A 14,950-nucleotide genomic window follows, 5' to 3' on the forward strand; every position below is an offset into this window, starting at 1 on the left:
GCCTACAATCCAGTCAGAGCCAAACTGGCCTTGTTGAGCAAATGTGGGAAGTACCACTTAGTGGTAATAACACTGTTGACATTAAGATGATTTGTTTTGTTTTGCTTTTAGCCAATGACAAGAGGGGCATGAGGCACACTATTAAAAGGTTACAGCTGAATGAAAGAGCTGTTTTAAAGTGTGATGCTTGTTAGGTTGCCATGCTTTTATTGGATAAAAACAAGAAAAGTGCTTATATCTGCTTTGATCAATAAAAGTGAAAGTGAGTGATAATGATGAAACGCCTTAAATCTTATCAATGGTAAACTTAAAGTTCAACCAGTGTTGTAGCCAAGTCACTAAACCTCGAGTCTGGAGTCCCTCGAGGAGTGTTTCAATCCACATCCAATTCAAGGTTCAAAGAGGAGTCCAAGAGTCCCCATTACCTGAGTCAGAGTATGAGTCCAAGTCATTAAGGTTGAGTCGAGTTCCAAGGTGGACTCCAGTGCTCCACTCTGCCACAGTCAAAAAGAAGACATGTACATTACATTAAACACAAATGACACAACTGCCACCCTTTCAAAGTAAGTTTATTTCCTGCGTGCTCCAATCCAATCCTGTACTCAAATACTACAGAAAATAGTAATAGTGTGAGAAGTGTTGGCTCTACAGTTTTTAAATTAAATATAAAATGAATATGGTGCCCACCTCATGAGGACACCATTTATACCAGGCTTGTCATAATGCAGTGATGCTGCAGTGTCCTGTGTCTCTGCCATGTGCAAAAAGTATTGTGAGTAGGGGTTCAGGTTGTAACCCATGTCCATGGTCATTAAACATGGTTCTCTCACCTTACATGCTGGATAATGAAGCATGGTAATAGTTTTAAAACAAAATTTCATACCTTCAAATCTACTTCCCTCCTATCTTTACACTCCCTGTTCACAATTGCTGCTGCTCATTAGTGAGTGATAGGACAGAGGAGAATAGAAAAATGAGTCTATCCCATATTGTGTCTGTTGGTGTTACATGCAACATGGTGGGAGTGTCACCTCACCATGTTGCATCTGCCCCTTTGTAGAGGTGAACAAAGAAAAATACTTGCCAGGGCAGATAGGGGTGAGGTATTTGATGAGCAGAGAAAAAGAGGAGAAAGAAAAGGGACTGGGCATAGAAAGGCTTTGGTCATAGAACAAAATTTAATAAGTAATATTATGTTGTTAAAGAAGAGACAGATACAAAATCGGATTTTATCCAAAATGGATTATACTGTATGTAGAACTTTAAAGTGTGAATACAAAGAAAACTCACTGTATTTATGTAAAAATCTCAGTGTCAGTTTGATCTCTCTGAAAGTTTCATGTAGTAACACGTTAAGCAGAGACTAAGAACAGGTGCTTGTCAGAGAATACTTGTGGAATTTTTCTTTTTGAAATGCTTTGACTTCCAGTAAATGAAGAAATACTGAATATAACAGGTTAGATTGAAATTGTTTATTAATCACTTTTCCCTACTACTTGAAAACCATCTTTAAATTCGGCAGGCACACATGCAGACTCAGTCATCATATTGGGATTCATCATACTGGGGACAGCTGTCTCCCCTGTCATTATCTGACAGGGGAGACAGCTGTCATATACCCTGGTTGTTGGCTTGAATATTTACAGTATATTTCAAATATTGCAAAACATTTAGGTATAAACATAATAGCTGAGCAATTATGCTTTCAATGATGGATTTTCATGGATTTTCTATACATCAACTCTTGTATGTTTGAAAATATAGAAAATATTGTTATTATTTTCCAATTTGATCATTTTTTTCTGAAACTATTTTTACTTTGAAGTCGCCAGATACAGACCTATTATGTCACATAGCCTTATTGTGGGAGGATATGACTGAGAGAACTAGTGACACAAAAGGCACAGAGAGAAGGGCACTTGTGGTAGCAGAGTGAAAGGGAAAAAGAAAGGAGGACTAATGAGGCAAACGTCTGCAAATCCATAGCCTTTAGATTGATGCTTGTCTGGACTTTACCTGGAAGTGATGAGCTGCCACATTTGAATCATGTCTGAATTGTAAGGGACAAAGGTGAGGGAGGGAGGAAGAAAAGGATAGATGGATGCACGATGAAACTGACGAGCACAAAGTTGTTTATAGAGACAGGGGAAAGAAAACAAGAAATGATGAGAGATGAATCCTTAGATGGATATCTTTTCTAACGGTAGAGAAGCCCAGAGATGCCACAGGGGGGAAAACTGGTGGGAGGTGAAAGAGGAGGTAAAAAACACATAAAAGCTATGCCAAGCGAGACGTGGGAAAGTTGATGATAAAGGCAGATTCAGAGGAATGGAGGCAAACAGGTACACTCATGAGCCAAACACCAAAGATCTACAAGCTTTATACAGGGAGGTCATGTCTTACTTTGTCTTCTCCAGAGTAAAATCGTTCAGAGAGAAAGAGAGAAAATGAGATAAAAGAGATTGTGAATATATAAAGGAAAACAGAAATAGTAAAGCAGAGGGGGGGTAGGGACAGAGATCTAAAGGCATAGTAGATCAGGTAGGGCAGAGTAGAAACTAGTCAAGAAAGCAGATAAACACAAAAACAACAACACAAAAAAGGGTGCAAAACCTTTTACAGAAAGGTGTGACCACAAAGAGGTAGTTTACACCCTTGGAGGACACTGCAGGGGAAATAGAGTTAGAGAGAGAGACTAAAACTGTTTCAAACACATCTTATTGGACATCATCTAAGAAGCTAAAACTGTATTCCAAATAGGTAAAATTGTCAAGTTTAGGTTTTTGGTGGACTTGCTGTGGGCATACAGAGAGGGCAGCAGGAAAAGAAAGCTTTCATCCACTACATAAAGTAAACCATATTTTCTCCATAATTTCCACATACCCAAGTCATGCTTGAGCCATTTGAACCTGACTTCATCATTTTGCACAGCATTGTGTGGAAAACAGATTACCCTGTTGCCCAGATACTTTGTGCTTCTGTTTTACAGTTCTAATTACTTATCATATCTGCTGTTCCTGAATGGGTTATATTAGCAGAAAGAAAAATATAGCTTTTCTTCTTCCTCTTCACAGACCCAGGAGAAGTGACATTAACAAACACAAAAACTAGGTAATACATTTAAACTGTCAATAAATATAGACATTTATTAACATTCAAAGAGGAAATTCATGTATTATAGATGTGGACATTGGTATAGCAACAACAATGGTAGTGAGTTGCCTCTGGCAAAAGGGTAAGAACTCAACTACATTCAGCGGTCAATGCGGCTAGAATCTCAGAGCACTTGTTTTTGAGAAAAATGTGCTTGCATCTAAAATCCTTTACTCCAGCTTAGTACTGATTATCATCTAATAGTATGTGCAGACAATGTCAAAGTAGCTTAAGGCATAGTGTTACTGTCAAGATCAAAATATGCCATAAAAATTGGAAGAAAACAAGAAAGAAGGGAGATGAAGGAAGTGGAGAGAAGTTTAGACGCATAAGGTATGTGAAAGGCAGAAAGGAGGATGTGTGGGGTGTGAGGGGGATTAAAAGTCAGAGAAGATTTGGGGAGATAGGGAAGGTGATGCACGCCTAAAAGGTGCCAAGCCTTTTATAGAGTGTTGGTTTTTTACAAGTGTTAGTTAAGCTCTCTGTGGGGACTCTGGGAATGTGAAGCCTAGGGCTGTGAGAAAAAAAGAGTGAAAGAGAAAGAGGGAAAAAAGCAAGAGTGGTGGACGGAGATAGGCACTGAGATCTGAAGGAATAGATGATTTAGAGACCAATAGGCAGCCGGGAGGAGTACTAATGCTTTAGGGCTTAAAGCATTTTATTTCCAATATGGAGGTAAATTTCCCAAATTTAGGTTCAGATTCTGAGGCCTGGGTACTTGAACATTTTCTGCCAAACCTTCAACTGAGATATGAATTCTCTAGGCCTACGCTTACAAAAAACAGGCCCGTAGTCCATTTTAAGGCGCAATCCATATTTCAAAAACCACTGCCTTTGAGCCATACAACAGTGAAATGCCTGGGGCAGGGATAAGGATAGCCAGAAGTAAATGCTGAGGGGAAAGACAAAGCTAAGAGATAAGGATGTTGGGCTAACAGCCAAACAGAACAGGATGGAGAAAGTATGAGACAGTTGCTTTCCCTGAAAGTTCCGACTATGGTGCCTTTAAAAGATTTGTGTGTGTGTGTGTTGATCAGGGCCAAAAAAAAAATTTGTGCTATCCAAATCTATCAAAAGTTTTAGTGGGTGACTATTGTGTATGGGCATTGGATGTTAAATATACCTGTTGCTAAAAAAACAAGACAGGGAGATGGCTTGTAAGACTGCAACCACTCCTTGCGGAAAAAAATGCTAACTTTGCATTTTCAAAAAGTTCTCAATCACTACTGAATTACAATAGAAGTTTTTGAAGGTAACATGTTGTGGTCCTTACAGCAACTGAAAGAGTTATTTAAGTATAAAATACTGCAATGTACTACCAGCTGTTGAAACTGCATTTTTACTCTGCTATCCAATTTGGCCTTGACCCATCAAGCTGGCTTTAAATTGATAGAAAGGTGATGCAGTGTCACACTTACCCTACCCCGTTGCTCTTTCAGCTTGCCTCACTAAGTGAAACTAATTCATGTCAGCATGGATTCCATGGTAGCAAAAAACGTGCATTATGATATGGACAATGGGCAATCAGGCCTCACTCCCTTTTGTAGAGCAAGCCTGAGCAGAACTTGGTAGCTCTGATAGCTCAGTCAAACTAGCTGTTATGATGGATGGATGGATGGATGGACAGATCTTATTTTATTATATGATTTTTTTAATTATATTTTTTTACTTAGACAGTATGTAATGGGGCAAAGACTTGTGCATTGTCTCAACCAGCCATTGTATCTTTTCTTCAAATCACTTCACTGACAAATTAAGGTAAGGGAATGATCATTCAGATCTTTCGGGTAAAGGGAACTAGCACTGACTGTTGGTGGGCTGCCAAAACCAGTTTCTTGCATTAAATTTATGGACACAACACTTGATAAAGAGCCTGTCTTTCAGAGTGGAATAACAGCTTGGACTTCACATACTTTTGAAATGAGATTCAGCCCGAGAGAACAGAGAGCAAACTGGGGAAACTGAGGGGGGTTGCAAATGGAAAACCGAGGGAAGAGAGAAGGATGATGGGGAAAGCAGGCAGGGGAAGAAGTAGTGGAGGCTTCTGAACACAGACAGAGCACCTCTGAGCTGGTCGCTACATGCAGGTGAAATCCCTGTGTGCTGTTGGCTGCTACACTACATTACCTCTAGCTTTCACTTTGAGCCAGGGACTTGGGGGATAGATCGGATAGAGGGAAACAAGGGAAGCCTGACGAATAGGGGAAAAGGACACAGAGACCCTTACAATGCCTCAACCTTGTTTTATAAGGAATTATGGAAACCATTCCAGTTGATTGAGTTTGCTTTGCAAAATGACTCTTCAGTTACGCTTTTATAACATTTGAAAACTAATAATGGCATATTGCAAGGTGATAAAAGTTGCTCTAGGAAAGCAGTCAGTATTATCGTCCTCTGTGGAGACATGGCTGGAACTCCATTTTACAAACTAGCACATCCTTTAAATCAGAGGCAACAAAGAGGAACACTGCAAAAAATAAACTTTACAGTCAACGTTGTGGCACACAGTGTGGATACTCTGGGTCATACAGACACTAAAAGTTTTTTTTTAAATGCTGCAAAAACCACTTAGTTGAAAGGGAATGGCATTGCAGCATTAATACAGTCATCCATATTAGATGAGGATGAAGAGGCCTGGGACTGAGGGGATGCTCAGTACGTCTTTGCATCAGAGACTCCGGGGAGTGGTTGAGTGAGGTGACAGCGCTTGGGGAAAAAGCTGTTGAGGTGATGGGTAATCATGGCGTTAATGGACCGGTACTGTCTCCCTGAGGAATGTTTTCAAACACATGGTTGCCTGGGTGGGCAAGGTCGGTGGCAGTTTTACCCGTCTTTTTATCTGCTATGGTGTCCTGAAGCTCCTTGATGGAAAGCAGCTGACAGCCAATGATCCGCTCAGCAGTGGGGACTACATGCTTAAGCCGTGTCCTTTGAACAGCAGGAAGCAGGAACTCAACCGAACTTTGATGGGGGGAATGAGGGTGCTTTTTGACTATTACTATGTAAACTTGGATGAGGATATGTTCAAATTTGAAAGACTTTTTTTTTTGTCCAAGCGATAAAACATAAAACAGTCCTACACTGAACATCTCACACATCACTACTAATCTCCACATGTCTGGCTACATTGCTAAAGGATCTCCTAACCTGTGCAGTTTATTATAATTAATTATGCTGCTGTTTTGCACTTTTTAATATAAATGTAATTTATTTCATTAGCTATTATATATAAATGTTTTTGATTTATTTGTGTACCTTCTTTGTCTTAAGATTTTCTTAAATCTTTAGCTTTCGTGCTTCATTGTTTTTTCATGACTGCCCTACAGAGTTCCCTCTTTAATACAAACTAACAATGCATATTGCAATGTTTAGTCAAAGTATTACACAAGTAAGGCTTCCACAAGTAACTAATAAATACATTGTTTAGTTTTTAGTGCAGTTAGTTTTAGTGAGCTGGAGTGAGACAGTTGAGTTTAAGCTCCTCACACAGAGGGGAAAGGTAAATGCATTAGGCGCACAACCTGTTCCATAAGCTAGCATGGAGAAAGGATTGATGATGGCAAATAAAGCCAGACCAACCGTCCAGTCAGTCACCGAGGCAAGCAGGCAGACAGAGAGAATAGCTGACAGGTGACAAAGAGGCCCATAATACAGCCACTAAAACAGGAAGATCTGACATAAAGCACAGACAAGGTTTACAGACACAAGGGCTGACTGGTAAGCACATGTTGGTGAAAATCCTTATATAAAACAGACATGAGATGCATAAGAATAAGCAACCAAGTGTTATGCACTGGGTTCTTTATATTGTTTAATTTCTTCAGACAGATGCTTTTTGATTCTGTTAATGTACATATCTTTCTTACCATAGAGAACAGTTAGACACTGTGAAATGTTTATGCAGCTTGGCACCATTAAATGCTGCTCCTGATGTAACACTGTTGTGACTGTCATTCACTCTCAACGTGGATAAAAGTATAATAAGCATCTCAGCTGGGAGGAGATTCTCTATTTAGATATATGCTACAGCTTTATGTGAGACTGTCAGTTCGATATTGAAAAAAAAAACCAGATTATCAAAATAATGTGGTGGACCAGATATTATTGCTGGCCAGTTTTGGCCCACGGGCCGCCACTTGCCAACCACCGTTGTATGTTATCTTAATTTTGTATTAGCCTGTCTGTGTGTAACGTAGGCTATGTATGGATGGAAATTATTAGGAGTCACAGCAGTGGTGATGATGATTGTGTTGCCAGTGATAATATAGTTAGCAGTAATTACCACTGTTACGACAAATAATTATTTCTACTAATTAATAATAGTAATAAGATTTTAATAGCTTGATAACTCTGTGCTCTGGGACAGATTAGCTGTTGTTTGCCCGTTAAGGATGCCATTTCGATGTCTCTGTTTGCTCATCTATCTTTTTCATCATCATCACACACACCTAGGTACACAAAAAGATACAACAATGAACCAATTAAAATACAAACTATGATTGTAGATCCATGAACCATGATTACATTTAGAACTCACTTATTCCATGTTGTGCTAACACAGCAAGACATGCACATCTGCATATGCCCAGGCATACACACAAACAGACACACATACACACACACACACACACACACACACATTTACACACTGCTCCAATTTCAAACACCCTTGTAAACAGATTGGGTGCCCAGCTGTCCTTTGGAGTTCCTCATCTGCTTAAGTGTATGACTGTGCTGTTATGTACATGTGCGAGAAAGGAAATGAAGTTACAAGAGAAAGAATTCAACTTTCCACCACAAACCACGATTACTCTACTGTCAAGTTTTTCCTTCCCATGTTATGTTGTTGTTGCTAAAAGACTGACAACATTCCCTCTTAATCTCCTCACTGTGGGAAAAGGTGTTTATGTGATATCTAACACACACGCAAACTGTCCAAAATATCTCCCACTGTCCTTGCCTAACCTTCTTAACTCACAGCCTGTTTGATATTGTTAAAATCAGTGCCATGTGTGTATGTGTGTGCACAGGATTGTGTTTGTCTTCCTTCTAAATTAATTTCTTTCTGAACCAATGACATTGCATGGTGTCTCTTCTCATAATATGCTGTTGAACCTCCAAAATTTGGCATTGATGCAATCTCACTATCGCCCCAGCCCTCTGGCCCTTAACAAGTCTAATCAATCCAGTTAATTGCTTAGCCATGACACTGGCAATGACGACAGTGTCATCCGTTTTCCATATCAAATACATCATTAGGTAGTTGCTTTACATAGCCACACACACACACGCACATCTCCCAACATCATTAGCAGTGGTCTCAACCAAAGTGCCTTAATTAGGATTACCTTGACCTGCAATGTAGCTCATTAAGTATAGAGGAGACCAGGCAGTAAAAATACTGACACCAGCATCCTGGTTTTGTTATCATACAAAAATAACTGTTAATAGAGATAATTACAGTGGTTTGGCGCGTTAATGGAAACTCTTAACACTGTCATGAGTTATTCATTTTCTCTGCATCTCGGTAGCAGTATATCTTAGATTCAACAAAAATGACAGTCATTGGATAATGCACCCCTGTCCTCACAGCACAACAATAAAACCTGTTTTCATGATTAAGGACGTAACTACACTTAAGACTTTTTCAGTCACATAATTACAATATTACACAACATTGACAAAAATTGGGAAAAAAGTTATGGTCTGACCACTATGAGATTTAATTTGAGAATTTAAACTGTCCTTATTCACTGGTCTGACAGTCTTTTTTGGTTCAGAAGACACACACTCCCATATATCCCATAAACTGGTCAAGGTTTTATGTCATTGGGGGACACAATAATCAATTATAGATTTGGTTTTTTTCAGCTGGAGGAAGTGATTGACCATCTAATCTTTGTCAGGACAGTCCTTATAGGTCTGGATGTATGCATAATATTTGGGTTTAGCTGTAGGTAAAGCTGAATATCATCAGCATAGACGTAATAGCAGTCATGAATAAATAATTTGACCAAGGGGAGGCATGTATGAGGAGAAAAAACAGGGCTAGGACAGATCCTTGAGGAACACCACTGGAAATAAACTGAGAAATGTGAATTCAGGAGTTCATGTTCACCCATTTATGGAAGCTAATCATCACCATAATAATTGTAATAATTTCAACTATATCAGCAACTGCTAAATACCACTAAATTGATAGCACTGAAGTAATTGACTTTGAAAACCATCTTTCTGGATGTATAGAAAATTTGTATGGCTAAGATTAAAGTATAAATTCAAGATTTAAACTTCAGTTCTGAAAATCCTGGACACCAAAGAAAAGCATTCGAGCAAAAAAAAAAACCAAAAACAAAAAAAAAACGTTGGTCTTTTCTTCAGTAGAACTGTAAATCTTACTTAAACTTAAATGTTTGTATGTCTTTTACTACTGATATTTTGTCTATCAAAATCAGTGGACCACAGTATCTACATCAATAGATCAAACAGGCAAAAAAACATGCCTCCCACATTTAATGAATCACCACCATGTGTTTTTATTTTCATGTCTGTGCATGTGTAAGAGAGGGCTTGTCTAGGAGTTATTCAGTACTGACAGACGTACTGTTGTGACAACAAAAGCCTTAGTACAGATAAATACAAAGGATAAAATTTGGGTGATGCAAATGCTCTGATAGTAAAGAATCACTTCTAGTAAGAGCTCATGAATTAGGGTATTTACTGAACCTATTCAAGCAGAAAGATAACCAATAACCAGCTACAGCAGAAAATCTGGTGTGAAGTCATCAGTGATGGTCTTAATATTTGTGCTAATTATGAGTGCACTTTTTTATGCACTCATAAAAAAGACTCTCAGTGGAATTTCTGTCCCCCTAGAGCCAAATCTATAGTCACACCTCGATCTCTATCTCTTTTTCTTCAGATATCCGTGGTATTGAAGATTTCCTGGACTGGACCTCTCAGCAGGGAATGGATGTGTCCCTTCAGAAGGTGGAATCTAATATCAACATGATGATCACAAGTCTGTTCAGAACAATGCGTGTGGAGGAGCTGCATCGATACAGGGATACACTACGCAGAGCTGTGCTGTTCATGAGTCCAGCCACTGCCAAGGCTTTTATCACTGAGGTAAGGAAAGTGGTTTTTGGTCCCACATTTTCCAGTTAATAATATAAGTGGAAAATATTAGTAACAGTAGTCCAGTCTTTCCTCACAGCCCTATCTATTGAGATGTTAGGATGCCTTGTGGATCTAAATGCTCTGATACAGAGCTAGAAAATTGGAATCAATGAGGGATGGATTTTTTGGACAAACTTAATCTAACTGAATACATCAACACTGCATCTTGTCTACCAGTATGTCCAGAGTAAAGTTGAAGTCATTAGGTAGACTCTGTTGACTGTATGCATGAAATACTAGCAAATGGAGGATCTGCCTTTGTCAGGGTTTAGTTGTTGTGTCACATAAGTGAGGATGAGAACTCAGTTTACTACAGATACACTGCAGTACACAGCAGTACACATAAACACAGTATTTTTGGTTTTACTTAACAGTTGTGTATTTTAGGTTCTCAAGTGTGTTTTGAAGGGATTATGTCTCACACTGCCACACATACACTAATCATGTTAAGAGGCTCATGGATGTTTCCCTGACTAAAGTTAGCTCTGTGTGTCTCAACCAATTAACCAGATCAGCTAAAAATATAGCAGTTATAGTCCTCTAAAGTCCAATGAAGTGTTATTCATGATGCCCTGAACATGGCATGGCAGTCATAAAAATTTACATTCGACATAAGAAAATATTCTTCAGTTTCTTTCCTCTGGTCTTGCTTTCTTTTATCTCTCTCTTTAGCGTGCAATCACAGACAAGGCATATAGCTCAGCTTACTTAAAACAGGATACATATAGATTTAAATATATTTATTACATTATGTGTTTTAACTACTCCCTTCCCACACACGTGTGCAACCCCTCCCAACATGGTTTTTATCTCTGCAGAGGAAGGCAATTAGGGGAGTTCCTTTTGCTCTTACACATAATGATATGGAGGTCATGGCTGAAAGCAATAGGCGCTAGCATTAGTTATGAATTCATAATTTGAAGTGGTAGGATGGGTCTTAATCCCATGTGTCATGTTCTCATCTCAATTTAATTAAAAGTGACCTCGGAAAGAGCAATCACAATCTAATTTGGTTGAGGGCGTAACGCGGATGGGGGGGGGGGGGGTTATTGTGTGTCTGTGAGTGTGTTAGTGTCAGTATATGTGTTTAAGTGCTCGCATAGAAGTGCACTGTGCCGGCCAGAGGACTGTGACAATGTGTCTCAAAGGTTTCACACTCTTGGATCACGCCAATGAAACCTTTAAACCTGCTTTGAATGATTTTTGGCCAATAGAGAGCAAAAACACATTAAAAAAGGACACAAAAAACTCAAAACCGTGGACATTGTACTGCAGTTTTGTGAAGGTGTGAGACCCTCAAGTTAGCACACAAACTGTAGGCAATAACCTCTTATTGCATTGCACTGTGCATGCAGCTTCTCCCATACTTAACTGTACGCTACACCAGGTTCAGTAGGTTGGGCCTGTGCATCTGCATAATCTAATGGATGTAAATGTATTTTTTTTATTTCAATTTTTGCTTTCTCAGCACCTAATGGCAATACAAGAGTGTATCAAGCACACATGTAATAGCTGTAATTTACAACCCAGAAACATTAAGTATCTTTTCTATGACCACATTTGACTGAGAGGGCCGACCAAGGTTAGATCATCTGTGTCCCTTTATACATGATCTACCTCACAGATCCCCCAAAACAAGAGAGATGTATTCGTTTTAAATGGAAAATAAGGACTGCAATAAAGACAAAAAAAAACTGTGAGACAGATTCAAAATATTCAGAAATTGATGATTGAATTCCTCGTTATTACCGCTCACTTATTTTTTAAATGAGCTCTGATCTACAATAGATGTGGAAAATTGCATTAGCTTTAACACGATATGGAAGTGCCAGCCTCAATATTTACTATGTGAGTAGAACCCAAGTAGAGTTTCTCTCACTCTCCTTTGGGAAGGTTGACAAAGAAGTCATTTAATCTAATTTAGCCAGGCATCAAGTGGAGAGGGGTTTCTGAGATGAAGTGTCGCACGACGGATTGGTGGATAAGAAAGATTGGTGGATAAGATTGATGATCGTAGATCTCTCCCTCGCTTCCTGGCAAGATGGTGAGGGAGAGAGAGACAGATACAAGGGCTGAAAGAGAGACACAGGCAGGCAGAGAGACATGTGGAGACAGAGAGAGATTGCTGGGACCTTGTTTTTTCTCTCCATCAGAGTTATTTGTGAGGTCATTTGTCACAGAGAGCACCTCCCACCCAGATGCATTAGGCCCTGATGTTAGACGTGAACTGAAAGCTGTTCCAAAATTCTGCAACTTGGCAGAAGGAGTGCGACAGGGAGGTGAGATATGGCAGATTGAGAGAGTGATTAGAGGATGAAATACAATTAAGAACATGCAAGGAGGTGCACAAATCTAACCTTCCCTAACCAAGTAGATTTTGTGCTTTAACTTTACCAAACCTGAAGGAATATGCTCACGTTGTTTTCAGTTATGTTCTCAAACAATACTTATTTGCCCACAGGTTCTCTGAAACAGTGTCTGTAATCATCCCCACTATCCAAACATGGTTGTGATGAGATAGGCAGGAAAACACAACAACGAAGGGACAACTTCTGTGTTTTAGTTAGATGGTGTTGTTGAGAAATTCAGAATTTAAGGAATAAAATGAGGGACATAATGATCTGCAGATGAACACAGGAACAATTACAGGTGGGAAGATCGTAAAACTAAATGTTGTGAACAAGCATATACAGTAATTTGTTGAACTCCCACCACATTGTTGCAGGCCCCTGGTTATTATTTCTTTGGCTACTGTAACAAGTTCTGTGTTAAAAACAGCCTACACTTCTTGATTGCACACTATGTGTCGGGCTAACCAGTGTTTGGTTTTGTAGGCCTTATCAGGTTTGATAAACAATATAAAAGTGTTGAAAAGTCAGATTTTGTCAGATTGAAAGATTGACAACAATTCAATTCAATTCAATTTTATTTGTATAGCGCCAAATCATAATATACATTATCTCAAGGCACTTTACAGGGTAAGGTCAAGACCTTACTTTGTTACAGAGAAAAACCCAACAGTTCCCACAACGAGCAAGCGCTTGGCGACAGGGGGGAGGAAAAACTCCCTTTTAACAGGAAGAAACCTCCAACAGAACCGGGCTCAGGGTGGGCGGCCGTCTGCCTCGACCGGTTGGGTTTAGGGGAAGATAGAAAGAGGGGGAGGGGGAGGAGAGGGGAGAGAAGAGAGAGAGACCAGGAACAGCTGTGTCGGTAATGGCGTTATTAATAATAAAGACAGGTAATAGTAATAGTAAAGATGAGTAGTGGTGGATCTGGATCCTGCTGTTCCCGAGGCAGAGATACCTGCAGAATGAGGACAGAGAGAGGGAGAGAGAGGAGAAGCACAAAACTACGGGAGAGAAAAAAAAAAAAAACAAAGTTAATGGCATGAAGTCATTGAGAGAGAGCGGGGGAGAGAGACAGAAATAGGGAGAGAGCGCCCAGTGAATCATGGGAATCCCCCAGCAGTTTAGCTCTATAGCAGCATAGCTAAGGGATGGGTCAGGACATACCCGAGCCAGCCCTAACTATAAGCTTTACTAAACAGGACAGTTTTAAGCCTGATCTTAAAGGTAGAGAGGGTGTCTGCCTCCCGAACCCACACTGGGAGCTGGTTCCACAGGAGAGGAGCCTGATAGCTGAAGGCTCTGCCCCCCATTCTACTCTTACTAACTCTGGGAACCACAAGTACAACAGAGTGACTTATGTCAGTTAATGGTTGCACCTACAAAGGACCAGATAAGGAAAACTGTAAATGTAAGAAAGAATGTCAGATAAGAGCCTGTGGGCTCATCTCGTTCTTATTGTGACTTTATTGTGAGTGTGTGTGTGTCCTCATTTTCCTGTGACTTGTGGGTTTTATGTCTCTGTTGTGATGTGGGCCCAGCAGGAACTATAGTTCAACATCTCAGCAGAATCTCTTCCACCATGCACATCCATGCATTTCAACACACAAGCACACACAAGGACATATTCTCAGGATCAACACACTCATTCACTTTTTTGCATTATTTAACATTTTCCTTCTTGCATTTTTTTTCAGTCTAGCACATGTGGGTGGATGTACCAGTCACTACCAACAAGGCTCCTTGCTGGTACATACAGTACTTCTGCCTATTCCACCCACTTCATGTACACAGAAGAGCAAAGTGGGTTTCTTGTCCTGGGACCCTTGTCTTCTTAAAAATATTACTTTCCATGAGTTATGAATGACCAACAACATAACATATTTAAGGAATTGAAAATGTATTCATTTGTTGCTGTGAGGTTTTCTCATGGTTAAGATATGCATGTGATACTTAGTCACTGACACATGAAGTAACAAAAAAGAGACAAACTACAGTATAATAATCCTACAACATTTGGTATGGAGTCATCTACACATGGTGACTATCATCTTGCTGTGATGGCAGGTTCACTGTTAACCAGTGTAACGTGTAGTAGAACAAGCTTAAGCCAAGAGAGAACATGACTTTTTACATAGCCTGTTCATGTTCTTTAAGTAAACAGCACTATTGGCATCTATAGGATGTTGTGTTATAAAAAAGAAACTTTATGCTGCCCATCTGTGTTTCAGTCAATGCTTTTCTTTTACATTTTCTTGGCAGACATAGGA

General features: G+C 39.6%; 1 protein-coding gene across 7 annotated transcripts in view; it reads left to right on the forward strand.

Annotated features, from left to right (window-relative positions):
* The window catches only part of grid2 (glutamate receptor, ionotropic, delta 2), a 509,848-nt gene that overhangs the window by 317,943 nt on the left and 176,955 nt on the right, over window positions 1-14,950 (forward strand). For all 7 annotated transcript variants that reach the window (XM_071483176.1, XM_071483174.1, XM_071483175.1 and 4 more), the window contains one exon: window positions 10,076-10,281. In XM_071483176.1, the coding sequence (XP_071339277.1) occupies window positions 10,076-10,281 (206 nt within the window). The remainder of the gene's footprint in view (window positions 1-10,075; window positions 10,282-14,950) is intronic.

This window comes from Trachinotus anak, unplaced genomic scaffold, assembly GCF_046630095.1.
Source record: "Trachinotus anak isolate AG129_WGS33_773 ecotype Australia unplaced genomic scaffold, CSIRO_AGI_Tana_v1 ptg000008l, whole genome shotgun sequence".
Taxonomy (NCBI): domain Eukaryota; kingdom Metazoa; phylum Chordata; class Actinopteri; order Carangiformes; family Carangidae; genus Trachinotus; species Trachinotus anak.